Genomic DNA, 27998 nt, shown 5'->3' on the forward strand with positions numbered 1-27998 from the left:
CACATACTATACAACTACACACACAGACAATAAATACAATAAATACACATACTATACAACTACACAGACAATAAAACTACACATACTATACAACTACACAGACAATAAATACACATACTATACAACTACACAGACAATAAATACACATACTATACAACTACACAGACAATAAATACACATACTATACAACTACACAATAAATACACATACTATACAACTACACAGACAATAAATACACATACTATACAACTACACAGACAATAAATACACATACTATACAACTACACAGACAATAAATACACATATACAACTACACAGACAATAAATACTATACAACTACACAGACAATAAATACAGACAATAAATACACATACTATACAACTACAGACAATACACAGACAATAAATACACATACTATACAACTACACAGACAATAAATACACATACTATACAACTACTATACAACTACACAGACAATAAATACACATACTATACAACTACACAGACAATAAATACACATACTACACAACAAAATAAAGATATGACTGTTACTTTTGTTGTAAATGAAACCAGCTAATATTCCAACATCCTATTTCTAAGGCTGGTCTGGCATATCCGCGCACTTCCGGTCTGGCGGACCGGAACCCGGATGTGGACGGACGGTGTCCCTCTCGACTCCCGCGTGTCTTTGATACGTCCTGCCCGTAAGCGGAAGTGTCTGGGATTCCGCTCTGCTCCTCCAAAAATTGGGAGACGTCTGCATTGAGTCGAACCCAGACCGACACCACCCTCCATCTAGCGTCGCTGTGCATCCTCTATATCATCACAGGACATGCACCGTCAGGTTAGGCATGTACTACACCTGCCATGCTGTGTGTGTGTGTGTGGGGGGTTGTTTTCTTGTTTATTTCTAATGGACGTGTTTCGTTTTAGGTCTGCGCAATCAACGTGAACACAGTGGAGGATTAAGTTACTGCTGCTGGCGGGGGATTATTGTATTGGCCTCCTCCTGTCACACCCGAGCCTTCTGTGATCCTTTTGCCAATTAGGAGAGGTCGAAAGCCAGGTATGCAATCCTCAATAATAATAATAATAATCTTTTTTTATGTTTTATTCCTCCCCCCCTTAACATGTCTCAGTCTGGGTTTAACAATGCATTGCTGCACACCCCTATTTGCTCGCATTGTGTGCAGGCAACAATAGAAACGGTGTAAAAAATGGTGTAAAAAATACTATAATAATGGATTTTATTTTATTTATATAGCACACTTTAAAATACAAAGAAATCTCAAGGTGCTGCACAGGGTAGAACAATCACAATAATCAAATATAATAATAATAAAACACTAAAAACAAAAAATAAAATAAAAATTTAATTTAATCATAATGAAATCTAAGAATATCTATTAAAACCGAACAACCACCCAAACACAAGCAATCCAAATTATCAAGACCCTATGTGACACTATGTGGGTATTCTTCTTTTAAAAGGGTATTAAACCCACCTATGTGCAATAGCAGAACATTATTTATTGGCCTAACACAGATCACAGTACACCGATGTGAGTGTTACAGTTTTGGGGAGCTCTACTATACAAAAGCTGCATTTTATCCTCACAAAGCTACTGGAGGAGGAGGAGGAGGAGGAGGAATGGAGACTGTATACCTGTTAAAACACAATTTGCTTTGACAACTGCGAAGCATTAGGTAGATGGCATATAGAGTTACTGGCTCCCCTGCCTCAGCAGCTCTGGCTGCCCAGCCCCCTTCCCCCCTCACTGCCACAGCATGTTTTGGTTTCAGGCGGATCATGCCCTTTTGTCCAGTGAAGCTATGCAGGACAGACTCCCAGTATGAAAGAATTTGCCTCTGCTGTTTTGACAACCGCTTTTCTTCCCCTCTCTCTCTAGCTGACATCCTAAAGATGTTGGGGGGTTTACTGAATAGCTTGTAAAATAACTGAATGTTCAATGGTTTTAATTAGCTGGCAGAAAGCCGCATCGGAGTTCATTTGTTCTACTTTCTAGCAATGGAAAAGACTAAAGCCGTCATTGCTCATGTGTATGGTTGGGTATGTTTTTATTTCCATGTCAAACATTTGCCCCATCTCACATGGGATTACAAAACACAGCTATTTATTAACCACCAAAAGTAAAACATTAATTCATCCAGTTAGACGTTAACAAAACTTAAAGAAAAACATAAGTTTTGGTATTATATAAGTACTGCAATATACTTTGAACTAACGCATGTAAAGGTTATGTTACATGTATTCAGGATAGCAGGAGTAAGAAAAGTAATGCTTCAAGCCAAGTTTAGTTAAAAAGCTTGTGGGTTTTACTTTGGCACAGGTTGTTCTGTTCCCAGAGCAAAGGTTGGCATGATAAAAATGCTTGTTTTGTTCAGCCAACAGTGTAAAGAAGATATAGTCCATTAGATTTAAATCCAAGATTTACAATCATGTTTATCAAAGAAAACCAGCATTTTCACACTTGAGTAGGACGGGAGAATATCTTTAAAGCATTTTTTGCTTGATAATTGATTAAACAATTCATTAAAAATCAATCATTTTGGAGATTAATTAAAAGTTGCTATTATAGAGAGTACCACTTTGCTATATTGTTAACTCGTGTTTTTGTTCCTTCTTCACAGACATGTCTTTCCGGCGCGGTGTGGTCAGGCAGAGCAAGTTTCGCCACGTCTTTGCCCAGGCGTGGAAAGCCGAGCACTGCATCGACGATGTCAGAGTGTCCCGCGTGACGTGGGACACTGCCCTCTGTGCGGTCAACCCCAAATTCATCGCTGTTATCATCGAAGCCGGCGGAGGAGGGTCCTTCCTCGTTGTTCCGATCAGCAAGGTCCAACACCCCCTCTGCGTTTCACTCAGCATCCAATAAACAGCGGATCAATACATTTTTAAAGCTGCTATCTTGTTTCCTATCTTCCGCTCTGCTACTAAAAGCGATATGTCAGCAATTCTTTTTTTCCTCGCTCCATGTCTGACTAATGCACACGCAGCGCTTTTACAGTTCGATAGTGGACAGAGGTTTAACTTCTGTCCTGTGTTAAAGCTTCTCTTGCTAGCCGTCACAGTGCCGTGATCTTAACTTTTTGTTTTCTCCCACAGAGCGGCAGAATCGATCAGGCGTCGCCCACGGTGTGCGGCCATGCAGCACCGGTGCTGGACATCCAGTGGTCTCCTCATGACGACAACATCATTGCAAGTGCCTCAGAGGACTGCACAGTAAAGGTGGGTTAGCGCTCGGTCAAGCTTGTGTGCTTGTGGGTTTGTGGCCCTTAAGTTATTGGTGTGTCACATAAGATGTAGGTTACCCTGACCACAGTTGTGTAAACTGCGGTCTCTAATGCCTGCTGTTGAATATTTGAATAACAATAATATTACTTCCTCTTCAGTTAAAATAAGCAGCATATTGTTGTTGCTGTTTTAAAGAGCTGCTTGTGTTTTAACAGCCCACGATGTAAACGCTGTTTCGAAGCCATTTTTCATTCTGATAATAATAAGATTCTGAAAAGACTGCAGAGGCTTAGTGTGCAATCCAGAGAACCTTAAAGGAATAGTTTTTTTTCATTTTGGGAAATACAAGTATTTCCTCTTCCTTGCCAAGAGTTGTATAAGAAGATTGATATCACTCTCAGGAAATATGAAGCTTTAGCTACGAGAATTTCAGCTTAGCTTTGAACACACAGTGAAAGCAGGGGGAAACAGCTCGCTTGTTTATGTCAAAGCCCCTCTAAATATCACTAATTAACACAGGACATCTTGTTTGTTTATTATATACAAAATCTGAATTTGTGGTTTTACGAGGGGTTATGTGCCGGACTAGTCATATTAACTGTTTCCCTTTGGTACTATTCTTTATACTAGGCTAAGCTAATGTCTCGTAGCTGTAGCTTCATATTGAACAGACAAGAAAGAGAGTACTTCTCAAAATGTTGTACTATTCCAGAACAAGGAAACACTTCTGTTAAAAGCCTCTATTTAGTAGAGTGTGATGGTTAATATGCCTACTAGTTACAACTCGTAGTCTCTTCATCTGAGCAGAAATTAAGAATAAATATTTCTCATTGCTCTGCCTGAAGAGCGTTTCCATTTCTGTGACCAAAAACCTATTAAATGTCACTGCATTGCATAAAACAACAGCAGCTCTCATGCACCTGAATGGGTCACATTCACAAATGCATGTCTGCTTTGCCTGGTTGGTTTTAAAGGTGTGGCAGATCCCAGACGGGGGCCTGACGAGCCCAATGACTGAGGCCATTGTGATCCTTGAGGGACACAGTAAACGAGTGGGAATCCTGGCCTGGCACCCAACCGCTTTCAATATCCTCCTGACTGCAGGTAACGTCACTTATTACATTCTGACGCCCCTTAATTGGTTGCAAAAAAACAACTTGTAGTCTCTGTTACTGCTGAAGTAAGACTTGATCAAACTGACTGCAACAAGACCGGTGTGGTTTAAATGTTTTACATAATTTACATAAAGAAGAGAGGGGGTGTGCTGGCATACCGTGTCTAACAAGCTTTATGTCTCAAATGTAAATCGACTTTGCCATTTTACACATTTACATGTTCCCTTGTCAACAAATACTGACAATAACTATGACAAACGTGGCTGCCAACATTACGTAGGTTATGTGATCCATGTGCTCAACATTATCCAGAGAGAACAGAGACAGGATTCGAACGAAGGGTAAAGAAAAAGGTTTTATTTCTCTGTAGGGTCCTTATAATCACAATTTGAACCTATCGGTGACAAAACAAGCACTTTTAGGGGACGTACATTAAACTATTGCCTGGAAGGAATACTTTTCAGCCCGTTTCGTTGCTGCCGGCTGCAGTGCTCTCCTTCAATACTGGACCAATTTCTTAGATTTTTGCCCTCATCGTGTGTGTCTTATACAGCAAAAACATTGGGATAAAGGGTCCAGATATAAAAAATACATAAGTTACCCATTAACCATGTCATGTGTTATGCTACTTCAGCACACTTTGTGAACAAATATTACTGGCAACAGAGATGGGAAAATTGCAGATGAACATTTAATATCCAGGAATTCACATTCAGTATTCCTGTTACAATTTGGTCACAATTAAGCACATTGGACATTCAAGGTCCAGCCATATTCTAGGTTTCCACCTAGACTCTTATTCTGATTGGTGCTCATAAGTACATGCCATCATCCTTTTCCAACTGAGCTCTGTCAAAACAGTAACACAGTGAGAACGAAATCCCCCAAAATAACCTAATCTGGTCAAATGTATATAGGTTTTCAGGGCCTTTTTAAAATACATGACTCATCCTTACAGTAAAATAAAAAATGTTTGCCCCTCTGTAAGATCTTTGTCTTCAGGCTTCAAATGTTGTGTGTCCCACTCCACCTGTAGAGTTCCACCCTTCTGTCTCCTCAGTCTGCTGTCTCTGAAATCAATCGGACCACTATTACACTACAGTCATTTAGCAGACGCTTTTATCCAAAGCGACTTACAGTCAGTAGTATATTACATATCATTCACCCATTCACACACTGATGACAGGCTACCATCAAGGTGCCACCATCAGACTCTAACTAACATTCATGCAACATCCAGTCCACACCGATGGCAAGCCTTCAGGAGCAACTTGGGGTTAAGTGTCTTGCCCAAGGACACATCGACTGCCGAAGCCGGGTATCGAACCACCGACCTTCTGATTGGAGAACTACCTTGCTCTCCACTACGCCATAGCCGCCCCCCCCCACTATCATTACCATAACTACAATCCTCACAAACCTACATTAGCTTCCTGTTGTTTTCAGAATTGCATCTTGCATTTCAATTTCATATCCTCCTCTTGGTATTCAAAGCCCTTTAATGGCATTGCTCCACAGACATCAGATATCTCAGCAGATCTCTCAGATCACAAGGCACCAATCTCCTTAATGTATTTTCCTGCATTTATGCATCTAAAGAACTGATGGATGATGTGTCTTCCTCTTTCTAGGCTGCGATAATGTGATTTGTGTGTGGAACGTGGGCACGGGGGAGCTTGTGTACCAGCTGAATGATGCCCACCCGGACCTTATTTACAGTGTCGGCTGGAACAAGGACGGCAGTGCTATCTGTACTGTCTGCAAGGACAAGGCTCTGCGTGTCATCGACCCGCGACGGGGCACCGTCCTCAAGGTTATTTCACATTTCTTGCCATGCGGGCAGATGCATACAGAAGAAGTTGTGCTTCACTATAGTGTGCATGTAGATGCTGGGTGTTTTTTGTTTTTTTTAATTGCGTTGTCATGTTGCTTCCACATTAGTCTGTTATTGTTCTCCCAGGTGAAAGAGAAAGTCCATGATGGCACCAGGCCAATGAGAGCTGTGTTCCTCTCAGATGGGAAGATCCTCACCACAGGCTTCAGCCGAATGAGTGAGAGACAGATGGCATTGTGGGATACGGTAAATCATATTGAATGCTTCTTCAGGGGACAATTGTTCAATGCCAACTTTCAGAGTCAAAGTAGGAAGTAGTTCACAATTTATTTAGTAAGATGAAAAGTAAGTGTGTGGAGGTTGAGGTGGTGGATGCGCATGTAGTCAATTGATCCGAATTTATCTATATTAACATGAGGCTTAATCTGTGGGAGCTAGTCAAAACGAGCAGATATCCTACAAAGTCTTTTTAGTACAAAATTACACAGATGAACGAATAATTACAGAAAGCAAAATGTCTTCAAATGGGCAACTGACTGTTGTTTTTCTACGACAAACATGTTTAGTAAGCTATCCCATTCTAGGTTTTACTTCTCCAACATTTAACATACAATAACTGTAGGTTACTTGATTCATATGCTATAACTACTGTCAATCCATAATCTAAAGCACAACGTTTTTGGCATGTACAGAAACTTTGTCTCCGCTAACCTGTCGAGTTGCAGTTTACGCCCATTTCTGTCCAAAATGTCATCACTTAATCTTTTAATCCTATTAGACGTTTGTGTAAATTGCCAAAACATAAAGCCATGGGCCACGCTGTCGGCTGTCGGCCGGCAAGGATGCATGAAAATGCTGGCATTGAATGTTGAAATGTTAAACTATCACCCTGAACAAAATCAGGAGTATTGCAGGATTTTCCCATATCAATGTTTTGTGTGAATGTTCATATTGTATGAATGCAGACACGAGTTGTATACAAAATAAATGTTTTGTGCTTTTCTTTTCTTTTTTTTTTACAGAAGGATCTCTCTGAGCCAATGGCAGTACAGGAGATGGATACTAGTAATGGGGTCCTTTTACCCTTTTATGACCCTGATACAAACATGGTCTACCTGTGTGGAAAGGTAGGACCTCAGGATTGTGTTGAGAACACAGAGTTACTAAAATGGTAATATTAGTATCAATTCTCATTTATTATTTTGGCTCAGTTTAAATCGGATCATCTGCTGTCTTTCAGGGGGACTGCACCATCCGGTATTTTGAAGTGACAGACGAATCCCCGTATGTTCACTTCCTCAGCTTGTACAGCAGCAAGGAGCCACAGAGAGGTGCAGGCTTTCTTAGTAAAAGAGGTGTCGATGTCAACAAGTGTGAAATTGCCAGGTAAATATGTTTGGTCATGTTTTCCTTCATATTGAGATATTTAAAATGGCTGGCGATAAATTGTATATTTTCCTTATTTTCAACTAAGACAATAAATTGATCCTTCTAAGTATTGCCTGTGTAGCCAGAGCCTCGTGTAGCTCAGGCATCTATTATTACAACTACAACTGTAGATATAAATAAATAAATGAACCACACCTTTGTGTGGTTTTCCTTCATTACCATGAACATACTTGCAACCACACCAAATGTGTATTAATCCGCGGCTGAAAATAATCCCCAACAAATTCACTATTTACTCCTCTTTGAGTAATGTTTACTTAAAAACTACAGTGTCCAGCTTTTACAGGAAGTTACTGAGACTTAAAAAGAAACTATGTATTGGATTTCGTGTATATGTTCTGTAGGAACTATTGGGCTTGGGGCCTAGTGCCACAGTTAATTAGTAATAAAGCATTTAAATTCATGTTTTTATTGGGGGGTTTTTCATGGGGTTTGTTAACATACAGAAAAATGTCGGAAGGGTCTAAGCGTAATCCTTTAATGAGATTACTAATGTCCTGGTCTTCTGTAGGTTCTACAAACTGCATGAAAGGAAAGTGGAACCCATTTCTATGACTGTTCCACGAAAGGTAAGCCATGCACTGCCTCTTTAAAGGAGTAAAACCAAATGAAAATAACCAATTTGTATTACTTATTATATAAAAAAGGAATTGAAAGTAGCATTTGCATGCTCAGGAAGTTAGTCCATAACTGTATAATAAATGTACGTATACAAAACTTTTCTGTTTCCATCTCGCCCCTCCAGTCAGATCTGTTTCAGGGAGACCTTTACCCGGACACAGCTGGCTCAGAGCCGGCCCTCCTGGCTGATGAATGGATCGCCGGGCAGGATGCACCGCCCCTGTTGGTCTCTCTGAGCGGTGGGTACTCAGCTCCTCCATCCAAGCACAGAGACACCCTCAGAAGCAAACCCAAGCTTGTCTCGCAGGACTCTGGGACTGGGGCTGCACCGCCTTCAGCGGGCAATGCACCAGCTCCCACATCTACATCTAGCTCTGCCGCCAAGGAGACGGAAGAAGAGGTGCAACAGCCACGAGTAGCCACAAGGGAGACAGATGGAATTACAGAGAGGCCGAAAAGAGAGGTGAATTGACAGAATAAGACACAATTGACCGACACCAACAATTTTAAGTGCTCCAAGTTGTTTTCTGACTTGTTCCTTCTTACCTTCTTTCAGGACGAATTGTTGAACGAGCTGTTAGCAGAAATGAAGGCCCTGCGTGCCGTCGTCCTCGCTCAGAGCCAGAGAATAGAGTTACTGGAGAGGCAGCTGGCTCGAATTGAGGACGGCGATGTGTGAGCAAGGCAGAGAGCAACTACATTCGGAGGGCATACTTTCTAAATCCACAGACCGTAGCCTTACTAGAGTCAACAGTACCTTAAGCTGTGTGAGATGAAGAATGTAGTGCAGGTTAGTGACTGTGGACCACAGGGGCTTAAAACCAGGTCAACTATTGTGACGAAAACGAGACCACTCATTTTTTCTGTGACTGTTTTCCACACTGTGGTTGAGAACGGGGTGTCATCTACGTAGAGTGACAGTGAGAGAATATTTTGTTTCCATATGAAGGAGTATTGTAGCAGCTATTTGGTGGTACATATAGTGCAGCTTTGAGCTTTGCAACACCCCCACACTAATATTGAAGGGCTTTGAAGGTGTTAAAATTCCACAAATGCCTCAAGTAAATGCACAAAGTAGTGATAAAATAATGTCTTAAAATAATGAAGTTTGACATACTATAGCAAAGCAAATGAGTACCTCCAGTATGATTTTCTTTCTCTAAAGCACTCACAAATATAATCATTAGGGCTATTTAATCAAGTAGTTAAAGCTGCTAAACTGTGATGTCATATCATGCCCCCAATTGTTATTCATTGTGTGTGTTAAGCTTTGTTTTACTGCTTCATTATAGGACGCCATGTGTAAGGTTAACCGTAGGACAAAATATTGTGGTACACTAATCCTGACCTTGACAGTGAGAGTTATGTAACTGATAGCTGATGAGAGTTTAGCCGAGTAGTTATGTGTATCGTGATTCTGTGTCGTCTTTGCAGTCAATGAAAAGGTAGCACTTGTGATTTCTTTTTTTTTTTTTTTACATCATGTTATCAAGCACGAGCTGCGGCTTTACGAAGGTTTCTGTAACGTCCCAAGGCATGGTATTTGTCTACATAACCATTAAGAGATATAAATACACAGAAATACTTGCCTCTGTCCTTCTTTTGACACACGTAGAAAGACTGCAGTATATTGTGTACCTAAAGTACCACGATTTTGAGTTTAGTCGTCAGTTGTCTTCGAGCTGTAAGCTAAAATGAGAGTTGTTCAGTGGACACAACCTAAGTTGTGCTTTATACAATTAATACAAATATAACCTAACACAAGTAACAGTACAGACTTCCTAAAACACTCTAGATTTATTCAGATCAGCAGTTCAAAGAGGAGGAAGTTACTGTGAAATGAAAAGCATATTCTATTGGTGTTAAAAGATTGAAAGATTTTTTTTAAATTTCTTTTAATTTACTTTGGTTTTGTGTTGTTTTTTTGGTTGCCATTTTAGAGACATTTTTCTGTTAAGTCTCCGTCAGTCGATGATCGTGTAACAATGGTACATTCCACATCAAGCTTATCCCTTTATTGCTTACTTTATATTTCTTTATGCACTGACCTCACAACACTAACTGTAAAACCAGTAGCAGATTAAATGAGACTACGTTGTGAAAACTTAATAAACATTCATTCCTCCTTTGTATTAAAAAGATTGCTCTGATCATGATTACATATTTGTGATATTTACTCGGTCAACTTATGTTTGAATAGTCTACATGTTGATTGTGTTATCTGTGTTTAATATGTTTTATATTGGCTTTTTTCCGCCATCGTCTGAATTTATCATAATTAATTATTCTTAAAGGGGCTGTATTTACCATTCTGAACATTATTATATCAGCAAATGACTATTTGCTATGTAATGATATAGTGGAGTAATGTCTACCTGAGCCGAAAATGAAGTCACTCCCTTTCAGTGTGTCGTTATCAGATTTCTCCTTGACTTGTTGAGATAGCCAGGCGGCAGCACGTGCTTCTGGTGCATGTGTGGTGCACCAGTGGTTATCTCACAAGCCTCTGCACTGCTCTGCACTACTTTCATATGGCTACTACAGCTGATAGTGTCAGCACCGTTAGCTGAGAGCCTCCTGCCTGCCGCCGCCACGCTGAGAGATGATGGGATGCAATCGAAAAGTTCCCGATTCGGATTCACGGATCTCATAAAATCAATCTGGGTCCACAAGTGGTTCAGAATCTGTTTAAACAAGTTTTATGTTGGCTCCGATTTAAAATCTTGATACATCTATGGAAAATGTGTTATTTACATTTTCTTGCATCATCTAATCTTCCATGCACAGGCATAGTAGGCTGTTGTTTAATAAGACAGAACACATCCACGTGGCACACGAGTAAAATATCAAAATAAAAATTGCAAATGCTACTCTAGGAAGAGGTTGACCGTTTAGGAAAAAACACTTCGACGTTAGCTGGGCTTTGTTCAAAAAAGTGACAATTTTCTTTTTAACGGATGCCATGTGCTGGACTATTCCTTGAAGCGTGGAGCCTTTGGACGGAGCCAGGCAAGCTGTTTCTCCCTAACTCCAGTCTCTATGTTAAGCTAAGCTAACTGCTTCAGCTCCATATTAACTGTACAGACAAGAGAGGGGCATGAACAGCAGTACAGCATAAACTTAATCATGTTCCACAAGTTGCCAATTCAGTTGACTGGGGGAAAAAGACATTGAGATCCCACCGACGACAGCCGGTGCCGTGCTCGCCTGACACTACAGCTGGTGCTGCAGTGTCAGAGGGAAGTGAAAGTTTCTGAAATGGTATAGTAGCAAAACAGTCATCAATAGTTGGAACTCATCTCAACAAAAACTGAGCAACGAACGAAGAAGGACAAAAGAAGGCCACGTGGGTACTACATTATATAACTAACAATCACTCTATCCAGCCAAAAAACTGCAGTAAAGATTTTGTTTTACTTATTTAACTGTATAAACTCCCAATTAACATTTTGTTAACCTAGGAATTACACTAAAAACGGACCATTTAACAATCCTTTTTTAAATTTATTTTGAGACTGTGTTATTATATATAATTCTCATATAATTCAAAACAAAATTAAGATCTTAAAGCATTTTTAACACAATTTAACACAATTTCTCCATCTGTAAACGTAGATGTTCTCATGATTGCACATTGATCTCTCACTGGGTGATATGGTGTAAAATGACAGTACAGATTTGATTAGACTGCTGTTGTTGGGTGTCGAGGCTTTGGCTGCCTGGCCACCGGAGTGAAAACAGGATGTGGTCGACTTGTTTCGATTAAAGAAGATGTGCTCTTCGTGTTCTAAGACTCGAATTTGTAGTGTATATTAAAAAACCTTCATATTATTGTGTAAATCAAAAGATTTATCTTGATCATGGTTTAGTTTTGGGGTTCTCTTGGGCTCATTTAACACCGTTAGACCCCTCTTTTCCAGTGCAAAGTCAAAAATACATAAATTCTACTTTAAAAACTAAGTTCAATTTTGATGCTATGATTTGTTTAAAGCATGACATGTTCACCTCAGCTGCCCTTTGTTGAGTTGTTATCAATAACCAGCTTGTTCTTGTACAAGGTTGAAATGTTACATAGGAAATAATATACTGTATCATGTATACACTTCCTGTGGGGAATTCTAGTCAACAAAGTAGTAGGGAGTAGGGAAATGTTTTAAATTACACTTGATAAATGCTACATAATATAATCTGCACATGTGCTGCAAACTGAAAGTCAACTTTGCTGAGAGTAAATACAAATGTCTTCCTCTTTTCATAAATAATTGCACATTTTCTTATTTGTGCTTTCCACCACACCCTTCTAAGATTCTGTCTTGAATCTGTGTCCTCAACCACTTCAGCCTCCTCCTACCTCAAAGGGGTGCAGCAAGCTCTCTTTACCACATTTCATGCATCAGCCCCTCTCTCTTTTTTTTTTTATCACTGTCTCCTCCTAACACACACACACACACACACACACACACACACACGCTGTCACACAAAAAGTACAACGAATTACACCAGCCAGTCTCATAGCAGCGTTCGGGTTCCGACACCTCAAACTTTATCTTCTGCTCAAAACTTGGGTAAGTGCTTCACAGTTTATTTCCAACGTTTTAAAAAATATTTTGCACGCCACCGTTACTTGTTTTTTGCTGCACACATTTTTGTCTATTCTTAATTAATCATAAAATGAACACCTCATGTTTCGTCTGCTCTATTTAATTACAGCTCTATGTATTAATATTTCTGAGTTTAGATATTTGAATCTTTAACTTATTGTGCATGATGTTTTTAAAGGTTGTATAATTACAGTATTGCAGTTATTAATTTACAAATGATCCCCATGCATTTCAGCTTTAATTTCATATTAAGTAAATGTACTTATTTCACATCCGTATTAAACATTTTTCATTAAATTTGACATTACAATACTCTGTCTGATCTCTAGGAGTCGGCTTAACCATGACTTAAAAAGTTTCCTCCCATGGCAGGCTGACTGATGCTGTTCAAATATCATTTTCTGACAGGAAACCAACAACGCTGCGAGCGGTCTGCTTACTTCCTGTCAGCCTAGTCAACACAGCCGGTTTACAGTCATAAAGATAAAGGCAATACAGACTTCCTGTCACATCTCCAATGTACGTTTCTATATTGCAATTATGAACCTTTAGTTATGTGCACAAATGGTAACTCTCTCATTATAATTGTGTCTGGATTAGATGTCAGTATTTAATTATTTTTTTTCAAATTGAGCAGCTTCTGCAGCTTTTTAAAGCAGTATTATTGGCATTTCCTGGTGAGTTTAACCTCATATGCCACCGCAATTGAACTGAATGGGTAATCTTTTATGTGATGGTTTAGCTGGAAGCACCATTATTTAGTTTTTTTAATTTAATTTTTTCTAGATCCTTAATATAAATCAACCGATGGATCTCCTTCTGATGAAAACTTCACACCTGCTTTAAAGTACAAAAGTTTGACTTCAAAATTCAGCCTGGAACTGTGACTCCAAACCAGTGGGATTGTTCTACTCTACTATAAGGAGGTAAAGTACATTTCTAAATCTAATCTGCCTTAGTTTTGTTGGATCTACAGCTTGAATGAGAGGACTTTTAATGCTCCTGGAAAATAATTAGCAGTGGAGTGAGACCGGACTCAAACAGTCCACATAATGACGAGAACCTGTTTTTATATTACCTCCAGTGAAATTTTGATAGCTTCATGGAAAAACTTAAAATTTACATTTGCTGGCATCATCCACTCTTCCATGCACAGAAGGCATAGTAGGCGCTATTGTTTTATATGACAGCACACACGTGGCACACAAGTAAAATATGCTAACTTGCTGCTTCAGCTACATATTAACTGTACAGCAACTGAGTGGCTTGAAATAAGTGCATTTCCCAAAATGTCAAACTATTTTTTTGAGAGACAGTGCCACTTAGTACAAAAATATTCAAAGGAATGAATGAATCCAAATGTGTGACCTTGGTAACCCCTCTCTCTCTCTTCCCTTCAGACATGACTGACTCCAAGCCCACCGATAATTATTCCACTACGACTGTCATTATCCTTTTATGCTGTCTACTATGCCTAATTGTACTGCTGTTCTTCTTGTACAAGATGTTGAACAAGGAGGCCAATGGGAAATATACCGTGCAGCGCATGGTTTATAAGGAAGGAGGGGTCAGGGACCGGGTCAGAGGGGCAGCCTTGGCTCTGGGGACTCGCCTCGGAGTCCAGCTGTGGCCTCCAAGTGATAATGATGAGGAAATGAGGGAAGTCCAAGATGAGGAGAGACAGGTGGAGGAGGGTGGTAGCCAGTGGAATGACAGCAAGGGGGATGACCAGGAGGAGAAGGAGGGGGAGGAGGAGGAACAGTGTGGTAGGGCCAAAGGAGAAGGAAGTGAAACCCACGACTACTCAAGTTTGGAGAGTTCGGACGCCGAGGAGGAAGACAGACTAACGGATCAGGTGGAGAGTGTGGGAGAGACGGAGGAGAAAGTGGGAGATGGGGAAGGTGAAGGTGAAGCAAGTGGAGGTACTGGGTTGTTGATAGATCTAAAGCAGTTCTCTGGAAGTGCCATCTGGTCTGCGGAAGAGGGAGGTGAGGGCATAGTCAGCGATGTGACTGTACTGTGAGAACATAATTAAAAAAAACTGAAATACAAGAGAGGCTTTCGATTTAGTAGCCTACTGAGGTCATGAGTCCAAGTCTCCTAATTAAATGTTAACATATATTGTCTTTAAATTTGATTTCCCAACATGATGGTCAAACTACTGTTGCACACTGCCAAATAAAAAAAAAACTTTGCATCAGCCTCTAAGTAGAGTAAAATACTGGAATCACCCTATAAAGCACCCCTAGATACAAGAAGACATTGTCCTCAATAGTAGCTATGGCTTTTTTCTTAATGTCACTTCCTGTTGAGGCATGAGGATAAAAAAGGTGACTGATGAATGGAGATTTTTGTAAATATGCGAGTACAACGGATTGCATTTGAATGTGTGTGTAAAGGTTTACTAGTACAACTGGTCAAATCAAACTTTGTATTATTGTGTCAGCCTATTGCATGCTGTTTATGGTGGGCTCATGTGTTTTTATTACTGTACATTTTGATTTCTAATTGACATGAAAATTAAAAAACAGAAAAACAAAAATGGATTTCACCGTGTTTGTATTGTTATTGATATCATATCTAGAGCTGATAAGTTAATTAATTGATTGAGCGATACACAGAAGTTTTTGATAATATTTGGATTGTGATTTGATGTGATAAACTGAGCAGGTAATTGGCAGGATTTTGTAGAGTTGTGTGGAGTCAAACTTCCCATCAAGTGACAATAACAACATAGATCAGAATGTTGAATGTACTGCTATATATTAGTTTACGCTCTATACATCTTTGCTGTTGAATTATTTAATGATGATACCATGAAATGAAAATAGAACAAGGACACTTTAAACTCAAAACTTTGTAGCACTTACTATATTCGGATTAGTCTGTTGCAATTATTGTTTTCGTAGTAATTTGCCTCTGCACTATACTTTTGCTCTGGTTTATGCTTTAAGATGCTTGTTTAAGAAAGGAGATGCACTTATGACTTCTGGTGACTAGTAGTTCTCTTGAATACCTATGTTGAATACACTTCCTGTAAGTCGCTTTGGATAAAAGCGTCTGCTAAATGACTGTAATGTAATGTAATGTAATATAATGTAATATAATGTAATGTAATGTAAAACCATTGTCATAAATGTAAATATTTGACTTACTTCCCTGTACAATTTACGTTTTTCAAGGCAGTTTATGGACGTTTTTGTTAGCAAAATGCTATACTTTTCATTCTGAGACATTGTAAAGTGTGACAAAATCCATAAAAGAGTTTTATTTTCATATTAATACATATTAATTAAATGATAATTCCACGCGTTGCCTGGATCAGTGGGGATGTAGCTCAGTGGTAGAGCGCGTGCTTCGCATGTATGAGGTCCCGGGTTCAATCCCCGGCATCTCCATGTTTTTTTTACGACTTCATTCTCTGCTACAGGACGACAATACGGTTCACTGTATGATAAAAACTTGCGTTGGAGCTGTTACATTAGTTCTAACAACTACGAAAACATTTATACTTGACAATGTGCGTGTGAGATGTGACTCGCTGCTGATTGGACGGACGGAGCAGCGTCTCGAATCTGATTGGACGGACGGAGCCCCGTCTCGAATCTGATTGGACGTTGGAGATCTTCGAGGAGCGTGAGGTGTGGGAGTGTTCACGCACGCTGGGTGTCAAACATTTATTTTATTTACAGGCCAAATTATCTTCAGTGGTTAGGAGAAAGCCACTCAATAGACTTCATGGATTGAACCAATAGGTATGTCAGAGTCAAAGTAAACATAACTGCTGCAGTGACATCTTATTTAAGCAATTATGTAACCTGGATTTTACCTCAAGACTGAAGAGACTCACAGTGACAGATGGACCATTAAGATAATAAAGCAGCCAATCTGTTCTGTGACTGGAGACACTGGAGCTGATCTAACCTGGTAAATATATATATATATACACATATATATATATAATTATATGTTTTAGAAATAGTAAAAAGCCATTCTGTCACTACTTCAGGAGTGCCGCACCACTGCCAGCATCCAAGTTGCATTTCTCTCCTCTCACCCTAACTTGATTGTGCCGGAGAAATGATTTCAGTAGACGTCACTCATCTGCATAGGGAGTAAAATGCAACCATCCTGCATCCTCCTGAAACTCACTGTACACAGCCAGCCGAGTGATTACAAAGGGACCTACTAATTGCTGCATAGCCGAAACTACAAACATGGAAGGTACAGTTTGCATGTAAAAAAAAATAATATATATATTTTTTTTATATATATATTGACAGATAGGAAACACATCTGGCTTGCTAAAAAAAAAAAAAAAAAAACTCTCCAAGATGGATGCAGAGCCTCTGTGCGCAGGGATGCAGGTTGTCTTTAAAACGCCCAATCACCCTCCAGCTTTCTGCTTTACATTTATGCCTTTTTTATTGTTTTTTCTCCCCACCCTTGCAGGAGTAGGATGTTACTAGCATCCGCCGTGGTGGTATGGGAATGGCTGAACGAGCACGGACGCTGGCGGCCCTACAGCCCGGCTGTCTGTCACCACATCGAGGCAGTCATCCGGAGCGACCCGCGGTGTGGTAGCGTCGTCCTCGGCCAGGTGGACTCTCGCCTCTCTCCCTACATCATCGATCTGCATTCCATGCACCAGTTCCGACAAGACACAGGTGAGACATGGGAGGAGGGGGAGACACTGGGAGACACTGGGAGACACTGGGAGGAGGTTTGGTGATGGTGTAGCCGGGCCTGAGGTGGAGAGGCCTATTTTTTTATTATTATTATTATTATTATTATTGCTCATATGGGTCTACTTTATCTTATGGTGATTCTGCTCCAGTGGTTGATGTTTTTATGTCAAAGTGGCTTTTTATTTCTGCAGCAACAGACTATCCCATTATTTATTTTTTAATTCAAAAATCAAGTCTCCCTATTGGTTACCCTTTTTTTTTTTTTTTTTTTTCTGTATTATGTCACATATCACTTAAAGGTGAGGGAGAGATGCTGTCTGTGATTCTCAGAGGGTGTCGGTGGTGAAGTGAGTCATACTGGTTGGGCATCTTGTGTGTTTGCAACCGGCACTTAGGCCACAGTAGCAGCTGAAGTGTCCAGTCATAGCCACGGGCACACATTTCCTTTTTTTTTTTTTTTTTTGTTACTCTCATCAGCACCACCATCTTTTATAGAAGAATATGTGCATAAAAAAAAAAAAAAAAAATCATCCTTCATAAGTCAAAGCTTCACAAAAGAGAGGCAGGCAGAGCAGTGAGACAAAGCAGGGAGTTGTCAGTTGTCAGGCGTCTTACTTTGGCAGAGAACCCAACGTTTCCTCTCTCTCTCTCTCTCTCTTTTTCTAAACATTGGCTGACAAAAGCCTTTGTGAAGTTTGTTTTTTCCAAAAAATCCAGCAGAAGCTGAACTGGTGGAGGCAGGCAACGTGCCCCAGTCTAAATAGGAGACAGGGAGGAGGAGGGGGGGAGGGAGAAGGGTGGGGAAGAATTTCAGGAGTCTGAGGTCATTGATAAAATGGGGTCGATGGGAGCGGATCTCATGAATGAACTCCCTTGTTGTCTTGTTCAATTTTCTACGCATACTGTGCCACATAAACTGAATGTTACAAATGCAAATTAGGAATTGTTTCTACATGATTTTTTTTCTCATATATGAGAATTATTATTGTTTTTTTGTTTTTTTTAGAGGGGCATCAGAGATATTTTGCTAAATATGTTTAATCCTACATGTGTTTCAAATGCTTAGTTGCAAGTACACTACCGGAAACTGTAAAATATAGATGTAAAGGTTTCACTTCCCACTTGTGGATTCAAGCTCACTTATTTGCGTTCTGAAGACACAGGATTGGATGTGTGGCGGTCTTTACAGTATGGAGACTCTGTAGAGTGTCCCTGGACACCCTGGGAAAGCAAACACAGCCAGCTTTTGGGAAGAAATCAAGGCTGCCAGCCAATCAGAATTCGGAACACCGTGTGCCGTTACCAGGGGCAACCTGTTTGCCCAAATTCTTTGCAAGCAAACACAGACATGTAGAATTTGTTAGGGTTGCAATCTACTCGTCTCCAGGAAAATAGTATCACAGTCACCTTCTGTTGCAACTGCATCTCATCCTCAAGCGTCATGCTAGTAGCTCAGGTCAAAGGAGAAAAATGACTTTATAGTTACAATATAAGTCTTGAACATGTTGAAATGTTCATTAAATCTGTCCAAAGTGCTATTTACAGAAATACTCCAAATGCAATATGACTGTATTGCTAACAGCTGTTGCACCTTGTCAAAATGTAAACAATGTGCATTATTCTGTTCCGTCGTTCTGACCTCCTGATCCCTGCCTCAGGTACCCTCAGACCGGTACGACGTAGCTTCTACGACCCCACCTCAGCGCCGGGCCAGGGCTGGTTGTGGGAGTGGGAGAACGACGCTGGCAGCTGGACGGCGTACGACACCGAGGTGGGCATCGCCATCCAGGCAGCGCGCGATCGCCAGCAGCCCTGGCTGGACCTGGCGCCGCTGGGCTTCTGCTACCTCATTGACTTCGAGAGCATGACCCAAATCAACGGGCAGACGCAGCGCTGCCGACGCATCCAGCGCCGCTCGGACCTGGCCTACCCGCTGGTGTCGGGGCCACTGCCCAAATCCCACCACGCCTGGGGCCCCATGTCCATGCCCAGCCATGGAGGACTGCTTGGTGTTGATGTGTCTGGGGTCGGGATGGGGATAAGGATGAGCAACAGTGGGACTGGAAACGGGAGCGCGTACCCCAGCGGGGCGCTCCCTGCCTCTGCCATCACCTCCTTGGGACAGCCCTGCGCTTGTCAGCAGTGTATGTTGGTGCTGAGCGTCAAAGCGGGCGCCATGTCTGCTCACACTCTGGGTCGGAGACCGCCACAGACCAAGCCGCCTAGTCCCAAAATCAGCAGCTACCCCGTCCCAGGGGGGTCGTACTCGCTGACCCTCCCTCGACCTCCCTCCCTGTCTCGGTCCTATTCCCCCCACAGGACGTCCATAGTCGGGGCGACAGGTGGCTTCAGTGTGGGCGGTATGGGCGGTGCAGGAGGTTATGTGGGTGGTAGTGGTGTTGGCGGGGCCAGCCTCGGCTACGGCGGAGGTTTCCCACACTCTCTCTCCCTCCTCGGCTCGGCCACCGCCGCCCTCTCCATCTCCTCCACCCGACCCCCTCCTCCACCGCTCCCCCTCCCCCCCACCGCCTCCCCCTCCGCACTCTGCCACCCTCTCATCTGCTGCCACCTCTCCGCCCCACCCCTCCACCTCGTCCTCCCTCTCGGCCTCCTGCTCCGGCCCTCCGGCGTCCGCTCCGGGCCCGCCTCTCATCTCCACGGCGGCCTCCACCTGCACGCCGTCGCCTTCGGCCCGCGTCCTGGGTCCAGTGTCTTCATCCGGTGCCGCTGCCTGCGCCGCCCCCCTGCCGCCCCGGTCCAGCCTAGCGGGGCTGAGCCGACCTGCACTGCAGCGTATAGCCATGGCTCAGTCACGTGCCCTTATTGCCTCTGGGTGAGTACACAACCACTGTAGGAGTACATCAGTTAGCTCAGAATATTCTTGTACAGTCAAAAAGGTCCTATCATCCAAGAAAAGGGAAGGGAACCTCTGGAAACAAAGTTTATGGATTTCCAATGGCGCCTTTAGAGCCTGTTTTACATTCCATCAGAAGAATTCAAAATTGTTACTTACAGTAGTACCTCTTTTCATTTCATTATCATTTTATTCATTCAGTCTAGTCCCAACATTAAAATCTATCACCACACAACTGAATAGTGGATCAAATGACGATATGTGATGGAAAAACAGTTAGTGACAAACTGGTGAGCATTTTAAACATATTAACCGACAAAACAAATCAGAAATAAAAGACGGAAAAATAGCAAAATAATTGATATTATAAAAAAGTATATAAGCAGTGTGTCGGTTTGAATGCCAGCTGGTTTTAATGGGAACCTATTGTTTCATGTCTGACGTGACATTCCAACGACATCCTCACAGACTCTACATCTCTTATCAATAATCTGTATATGAAGCTCAACGAGACCAACCGAACAAGAAATGTGAGTCCGTTCAGACAGGACTCTCTACTTTGTTTGAAGCCCTCATTACAAAGTGTCTGACATCAGCGCTCATTAGCATTCATGAGCCTTTAATCTTTGTGACAAAGTCCGTCAAGTATTCGGGCGCGTTCATTTCAATGGAAAAACAATGAAGAGCATTCATACTGAACACGCCGAGCTCTCAAAATCGTCCACATTCCAGACATTAGTCATGCAACCGCTTAATGCTGGCTTTACAAACAGACACACGCACACTCATACACACGGATATAAAGTTCACAGTTTGTTTATTGTGTTCATGCAAACAATTTGCGGCTCAGGGCCTCAAGAAATCAGAAAAGCTTGGAACCGTTTTGTGGTTTCATGTGTGTGTAAGTACCGGGGTTGGTAACCGTAGCAACCAGTATGGACCAGGGACTTTTCACTTTTCATTAAGCAGGTTTACAGAGATATCTGGATAACTTTGCTGTTTAAAACCTCACATTTGAAACATGGGCTGAATTTAAAAAAGGACACGCTGTGGGTTTCACTTAGCAAACCACATCTGGAACAAATGTGGAACATCTGGGATGTCCCAATCGATATGGAATGCTTGTTATTTCCATCAGTGGTGGTCTTGTGCAAGAGACTTTTTGCCTGGGTACAATATACAAAATGATGCATTAATAAACAAACTACAGATCGCATTGAGACACAAGTCAACACAAACAAGCAACAAAATGAGGAAGTGAGATACAGATTACAGATAGATAATGACAATAATATTAAAAGTTTAAACTTTATTATGATTACAAGTGTAGTTGATAAAGAAATATATTTTTAGAAAATTGAACTTTTTTTGTTTTGTTATGGCATTGCAAGAGCTTGTCGGAAGGTTTAGTCACAGTGACGAGAGTGGCCTTTGGTCCACACACCTGTTGTGATGCTTTCTCCTTTCACTCCACTGGGTTTGATTTCTGCAAGCGTGTCAACATCAAAAAACCTACACTGCTGTGTGTGTGTGTGTGTGTGTGTGTGTGTGTGTGTGTGTGTGTGTGTGTGTGTGTGTGTGCGTGTGTGTGTGTTGGTGCATGATGGTGGCTTGTGTTCCCATCATCCAGCGGTCCAGATGGAGGTGGCTCTAATGCCACTAGATTAGCCGGGATTAAAGAAACGTAACCAATTGACACTCCTCTTGTTTGCCATCCTTTCCCTGCTTTTCCTTCACCTTCCTTTTAATTTGTTTTATCACATGACACTCCAACGTCAGTCACCAGCTCTAGTTCGACCCAATCAGCCAGCACGTCTCTGTGACTTTGTGAATCACGTACAGCACACATAGGAAGCTAACGCTACGACCATGACACTTACACGTACAGTGTAAACAGATCATCACGTACTCTACAGTTCAGTAACTCATCAATAATAGGGACACATCTTCCAGGACACTGTGCATACATGTGTTGTTGCTGTCTGTGTCTTCAACCTTAAACTATATATTTCAACCTACAAGCCCTTATTACTGTATCATTACGCCACAATATGAATTTTAACCATTTGCAGTCATTTCTACATATGTTAAAATTTAACAATCTTCAAAAAAAATTGTAAAGATCATTGTTACGTCACCCACATTCAGCTTAAAAAAATATTGGGTTCATTTTTTAATTTCATCATTCCAATTAAAAGTTTAACTTAGAGACATCATCTATGGTAAAATAAAAATATATATATAAAAGGAGTACATTGTGCTTGATAAAGCATGAAAAAGACAGATGTGTGACGTAAAAATACAAAAACCAAACCAAAGCAGTGATATACATAGTTAAATGAACTGTAATTAAATACAAATTACACAAAGATTACTGGGGAAAAGTATTTTTGAAACGTGGTGCCGTTTTTTAATATTTGTTGATGAATAGTATTCCCATTGCACAAATCAAGAGGAGAGACTAAATGGCAAAAATAGTAAAAAGAAACAGTAAGACAAAAAAAAATTGAAAAAAAGAAACTCTGCACTCATAAAAGATGTGACAACAAATTAATAAATAAAGGCTAGAGGGTGGGCTGTCTTTGTGAGAAAAAAAAATAATTCATATAATAAATATCTCCGCTAGGTAGTCGAGGAGCAAAGGCCCCCAAACACCAAAATCGTTGTTGTTTACATTAATCAATAGGGACTATAGGATGTAAACAATACAGTAACAGTAAAATAGATTACAGTGAGTTCAGAGGGCAACATTAATGGATTGCTTTGATTGATGTAACACAACAGAGTATTTAATTGATCCTGCTCAAATCTTAGGTTAGGATTCGATGACGGCAGGTGTAATATCCATGCAACGTGGCAGTTTGTTAGATCATCAACGAGTCGTATGTGCTCGTGTCTGTCGGTCTTATGGCCGCCTGGCAGTGGGATACGGTCACTGACAGGTAATCCCTCCTGTGACGGATCTCTGGCCGAGAGTTTGGTCAACAGGTGGATTAGCCCTATAAAAGGAGGAAGGAGAACCTGACAGCCGAGCACAAACAGAGAAAGAGAGAGACAGGGAGGGACGAGTACCAGAGGGAGTCAAACACAACGACGAGTAGAAGTTATTGCTGGAATATCTTGAGTTGGTCTTTGGTGCTTTCTAGCACCGTCAGAAATGACTATTATCAGAATTGGCGCACCGTAAGTACACACCTCCTGACTGGATAGTGATAGTGGATGTTATCATTCATTTCATACCTGTGTTTTGCTTGTTAATGAGCAGCGATACAGTACAGCAGTGGTTAAAGATGGTTTGACATTTGATTAAAAACATGCCTGTTCAGAACGGGCGGAATGCTCGCAGCTTTCTGGAGCACCGCTCATACGAACTACTTCACAGCCAACACTGTGCTTTCTTGGGTCCTCAGCAAGGCTACTTATGCATTTATTAGTAATATACATCATTATTCATTAAAATATCCAGCCTCATATTAGAATTTAAAGCTCTATTTTGAACCGACATGAGGTAAATTCAAGTGCATTTGTGCTGATAGTGCGTCTTTCACTCTTGAAGTAAAATTTTGAATGCAGTACTTTTACTGTTCGTATTAATATTTTTACTATTAATAGCTAATAGTTTTACTTCTGAAAGAAAGTTATTTAAGTACTGTAGATAAAAACTGTTTATATCACACTTTAATACGTTTTGATATGTTTTCATGCCAGAAATGAACTGTTTAGATTCTCAATACTTGGTCAGTTGAACCATATAACGCCTGTGTGGAAATTTACTGCCATCCTTTTTTCAGATATCTCAGAGCAGCTAAGTGGTGCCTTGAAATCGTCCATCGCTTTGCATATTTGAGTGAACCCATATTGTTTATAAGGGGTTCTTTATTGTTGCAGGAACATTTATTTGTTAAGCAGATATAAAGAGTACAATCTGTGCTCTTTTGAAAATTCAAAAATGATTCTCCTTTCTAGTTTCTGGATAAAATTAAAGCTGCTTTAACTAGTTTGACCTCCCGATTTTAAGTGGAAAGTGACTTCATATTATCTTGAAAAATAGTACCACGTACCAGGTGTCCATAATGCCGCCGTACACACCATCCTAATCTTAACACCTAACAAAGCCGGAAGTCCTACCTGGTAATTAAAGGACAGCAAGTCAAGTCGTGATGAGCAACATGTGTTTGTTTCTCCGCATGACTCGACAGAAGCTCCTTAGCCCGCTGACATTGGGTGAACTGGAAGCTAGCATATGCTCCGTGTCACTCCACCTGTCTACATGTGACTCATCTGATGCCTTGAGTCTAGGCGGAGGTGGCTAGGCCAGTTGCAAGTCTGCTTTTAGCATCTGTAGATTTTAATATGTTTGTTTTCCTGTTTTTCAGAGTGCCAACTGTTCCAGTGAAGAACCTGAATGGATCAAGTCCTGTTCACCCAGCGCTGGCAGGTAAAGGAATTGATAGAACCAAACATTTTCCTCATTATATTTAACTTTATAAAAATAGGTTTGCTTTCAAAACTTTAAAGATGCATCTTCCTTGATCCTGCTCTATAAATAAACTTTTACTTGACACTGATTTACTTCCCCACGGACACCACAGTCAATGACATATAGCCCCGAATTTAAAAGTAAATCAACTCACCAGACCTCACAGGCGTGGTTAATATATAAATCCCTGGATAAAGGGCTCATCACTGACAGACTTTACCCCAAATACTAACATTCCCCCTCTTGTGGCTGAATCCAGGCATTACAGGCATCCTGATGAGCGCAGCAGGACTTCCTGTCTGCCTGACCCGCCCTCCCAAGCTAGTGCTTCATCCTCCGCCCGTCAGCAAGAGTGACATCAAGCCCGTCCCCGGTCTGGGCCACTGCTGTCGCAAAACCACAAAGAAACAGGCCCGTAAAGGTGGGTGTGACGATAAAGTCTGCTCTTTCTTTGGCTTTTTCACCCGTATGCAGTCACGCCTATCATGTGCATTCTGCTCATAAACAGATCAACTTATTTTTTGTTTCCGTCTCGTAGGAAAGACCCCTGAGGAGGTGGTGAAGAGGTACCTTCAGAAAGTCCGCAATCCCCCAGAGGAGGTGAGTTCTTTGTTTCATTCATTTGAAAACACCTTTTTTAATAGGCTAAACCTTAAAAAGCAAACATGAGGAAAACACATGTTGGAAACTGTCTGCATCAGATTGGGCAAGTCATAAATCATATTTGTCTTCCCATCTCAGGACTGCACCATCTGCATGGAGGCCCTGGCCGGTCCGTCGGGCTACAAAGGCCCCGGCGTGGGCGGCATCTCCCGGGCCGAGTTGGTCGGCCGCCTCGCGCAGTGCGGCCACCAGTACCACCTCCAATGCCTCGTCGCCATGTACAACAATGGCAACAAGGACGGCAGCCTGCAGTGTCCCACCTGCAAGACCATCTACGGTGTCAAGACGGGCAACCAGCCCCCGGGCAAGATGGAGTACCACGTCATCCCCCACTCGCTACCCGGCCACCCGGACTGCAAAACCATCCGGATCATTTATAACATCCCTCCTGGCATCCAGGTAAAGTCTCACCCATGCTTCCATTACACAAGCTTTAAAATGAGGACTACAGGAAGTGTTTTTTAGATGTTGCTTGGATGATGTGATAAACTTTACTCCTGCTGTTTAGGGACCAGAGCACCCGAATCCAGGCAAACCCTTCACTGCCCGCGGGTTCCCCAGACACTGCTACCTCCCTGACAGCGAGAAGGGACGCAAGGTAAAGGAAAAACTCTTCTCTAAAGTCTAACTTCCTGTTTGGGTTCAAGTTAATGTGACTGGATTCTGATATAAAGCGTCATCTTTTCTTTCTTCATCTCTTTTCGTCCAGGTTCTGAGGCTTCTTCTGGTAGCATGGGACCGCCGGCTCATTTTCTCCGTGGGTACATCCAGCACCACCGGCGAGTCCGACACAGTCATCTGGAACGAGGTTCACCACAAGACAGAGTTCGGCTCCAACCTGACGGGCCACGGCTACCCCGACCCGGGCCACCTGGACAACGTCCTGGAGGAGCTCAAGGCTCAGGGCATCACCGAGGAGGAGTGCCTGCCCAGAGACTGAACAAACGCACTCAATACGCTGTAGACACGAGAATAAACGCGATCCTGGAAAGAGATCCACAGCTGGACAGACTAATTATTTTCAAAATCTGCTGAAAAAAGATTAACAGAGAGAACTTTTACCAACAGAGATGGACAATGACTTAAAAATAAATAAAAATAAACTCTTTACAGGAGCGCTACAGAAATTGTTTCAGCAGAATTTGCTGGGAATACAATTTCTCTCATGACTGCATGAGTCAGTTTCGATACATGGGAAAACTTTTTTTTCCTCCCAATGCAGTAACAGTGTCAAGATGGAAAGATGTTATTCAGTGAGACATTTGAGACCACTGTGCACATACAAGTCAGTGTTAGAATAAAAAAACAGAAAACAACAACAACTGTCATTTATACTGTGAGACTTCATTTCAAGAATGTAACTAAGTGAATTTTGCTGAATTGATAAAGTGTTTACCACTACTACTACTACTGCTGCTGCTATGTGGAACTGAAAAGGAGGTTAAACTAAGAAGGAGTGAAGGTCAGTAAGTTGTTTCAAGTGTTAAGTCCACAAGCAGAAGAAATGTGTCATTGCAGATAAATATTTCAAATGTATAACTGGATATCTGAGCATGAATATTTGCTGACCTCTAGTGGTACTTTTCCAGAACTACATTCCTTTTTAGGTTTGATTTATATTTTATTGTATCGTTGTATATTATGAATACTTGATATATGATATTGTTTCCATTCTATCATGTTTTTTTTATATATTTTAATTAGACATTTTGTTTTATATGGTGTGTTTCCTTTGCATTGTTTTCAGGTGTGGGGTGAAGTTAAGATAAGCTGCTGGTGTACCAGAGTTTGCCTGACACTTTATATGCCATATACCAGCCCCCCTTTTCTTTAACAAAAAATCCTTTTCAGTATTTTGTATTAGATTAGTCCACAAACTGACATTCCTTAATTGTTATGCCCCTCAGAGCATGGGTGCATTTAATAGCTTTCTATGTCTTCTTGTATCTGCGTTAATGTTAAGAACTGATAGAGGAAAGGCTACTATGGATTACACCATACCCCCCCCAGGAGGAGTAAATTCCCCAAAAGCCAGGATTGGACCTCCTGCCTGAGCTCAGACTTGCACAGAGCTTTCTACTTAGTATCAAAAATGAACCGGACAGCTTGTATCTACTGTATTATTGTGTAGGACACACACACACCAGCCTCAAATGCTCAAATCACACTACGAAATGTGCTCATCAGTTGTTTTTTCGTCATATGTAGTTTTTTTGCCATGAGCCGGTGCAGAAGACTATCTCTTGTTGTGGATCCAGCTTTGGCCAAAGTGGTCCAGTTAGTTTGCATTCGGTCCGTTGTGGACCGGTTTATTATGAGGTACAATAGATGAGATGTACAACGGTATGTGTTGACATACTAATGTAGGCCAACATTAAAAGCATTTATACTTTATGATACTTACTGTATGCACTGTACTGTATGTATGTGTTTTATG

The 27998-nt window shown here is 41.3% G+C and overlaps 3 protein-coding genes and 1 non-coding gene across 5 annotated transcripts; all 4 read left to right on the forward strand.

Annotated features, from left to right (window-relative positions):
• Nucleotides 1–640: 640 nt before the first annotated feature.
• On the forward strand, nt 641–10418 carry coro1b (coronin, actin binding protein, 1B). The gene is made up of 12 exons (XM_054600952.1): nt 641–844; nt 934–1066; nt 2653–2858; nt 3128–3250; nt 4231–4360; nt 6003–6184; nt 6332–6451; nt 7228–7332; nt 7446–7591; nt 8166–8223; nt 8400–8738; nt 8832–10418. Exons 3-12 carry the CDS (start codon nt 2655–2657, stop codon nt 8952–8954), a joined length of 1530 nt encoding a protein of 509 aa, XP_054456927.1. The 5' UTR covers nt 641–844; nt 934–1066; nt 2653–2654; the 3' UTR covers nt 8955–10418.
• Nucleotides 10419–12645: 2227 nt separating this feature from the next.
• Nucleotides 12646–15422, forward strand: si:ch211-119e14.1 (uncharacterized). 2 transcript variants are annotated; one of them, XM_054601618.1, is made up of 4 exons: nt 12646–12840; nt 13285–13395; nt 13663–13802; nt 14277–15422. In XM_054601618.1, exon 4 carries the CDS (start codon nt 14279–14281, stop codon nt 14897–14899), a length of 621 nt encoding a protein of 206 aa, XP_054457593.1. In that variant the 5' UTR covers nt 12646–12840; nt 13285–13395; nt 13663–13802; nt 14277–14278; the 3' UTR covers nt 14900–15422. The 2 variants fall into 2 exon arrangements, with proteins under 2 accessions (XP_054457593.1, XP_054457594.1); XM_054601619.1 differs by lacking the exon at nt 13285–13395.
• Nucleotides 15423–16202: 780 nt separating this feature from the next.
• Nucleotides 16203–16274, forward strand: trnaa-cgc (transfer RNA alanine (anticodon CGC)). Its single transcript has one exon. It is a non-coding gene; the product is annotated as a tRNA-Ala (tRNA).
• Nucleotides 16275–16599: 325 nt separating this feature from the next.
• Nucleotides 16600–27997, forward strand: dtx4a (deltex 4, E3 ubiquitin ligase a). The gene is given in 11 exon segments (XM_054601388.1): nt 16600–16803; nt 16886–17100; nt 17329–17543; nt 19223–20073; nt 20075–20397; nt 24795–24856; nt 25158–25319; nt 25437–25498; nt 25640–25960; nt 26070–26159; nt 26271–27997. Coding segments are annotated over 9 exon segments (2310 nt in total). The 5' UTR covers nt 16600–16803; nt 16886–17100; nt 17329–17335; the 3' UTR covers nt 26502–27997.
• Nucleotide 27998: the final 1 nt, after the last annotated feature.

This window comes from Anoplopoma fimbria, chromosome 7, assembly GCF_027596085.1.
Source record: "Anoplopoma fimbria isolate UVic2021 breed Golden Eagle Sablefish chromosome 7, Afim_UVic_2022, whole genome shotgun sequence".
Lineage (NCBI taxonomy): Eukaryota > Metazoa > Chordata > Actinopteri > Perciformes > Anoplopomatidae > Anoplopoma > Anoplopoma fimbria.

What these genes read in the sequence shown, in the direction of transcription:
- coro1b (XM_054600952.1), top strand. Translation starts at nt 2,655, where the DNA reads ATGTCTTTCCGGCGCGGTGTGGTCAGGCAGAGCAAGTTTCGCCACGTC. An exon ending in GACGGGGCACCGTCCTCAAG is followed by an intron (nt 6,185 to 6,331) that starts GTTATTTCACAT and finishes TTGTTCTCCCAG; the next exon opens with GTGAAAGAGAAAGTCCATGA. An exon ending in AACAAGTGTGAAATTGCCAG is followed by an intron (nt 7,592 to 8,165) that starts GTAAATATGTTT and finishes GGTCTTCTGTAG; the next exon opens with GTTCTACAAACTGCATGAAA.
- si:ch211-119e14.1 (XM_054601618.1), top strand. Translation starts at nt 14,279, where the DNA reads ATGACTGACTCCAAGCCCACCGATAATTATTCCACTACGACTGTCATT.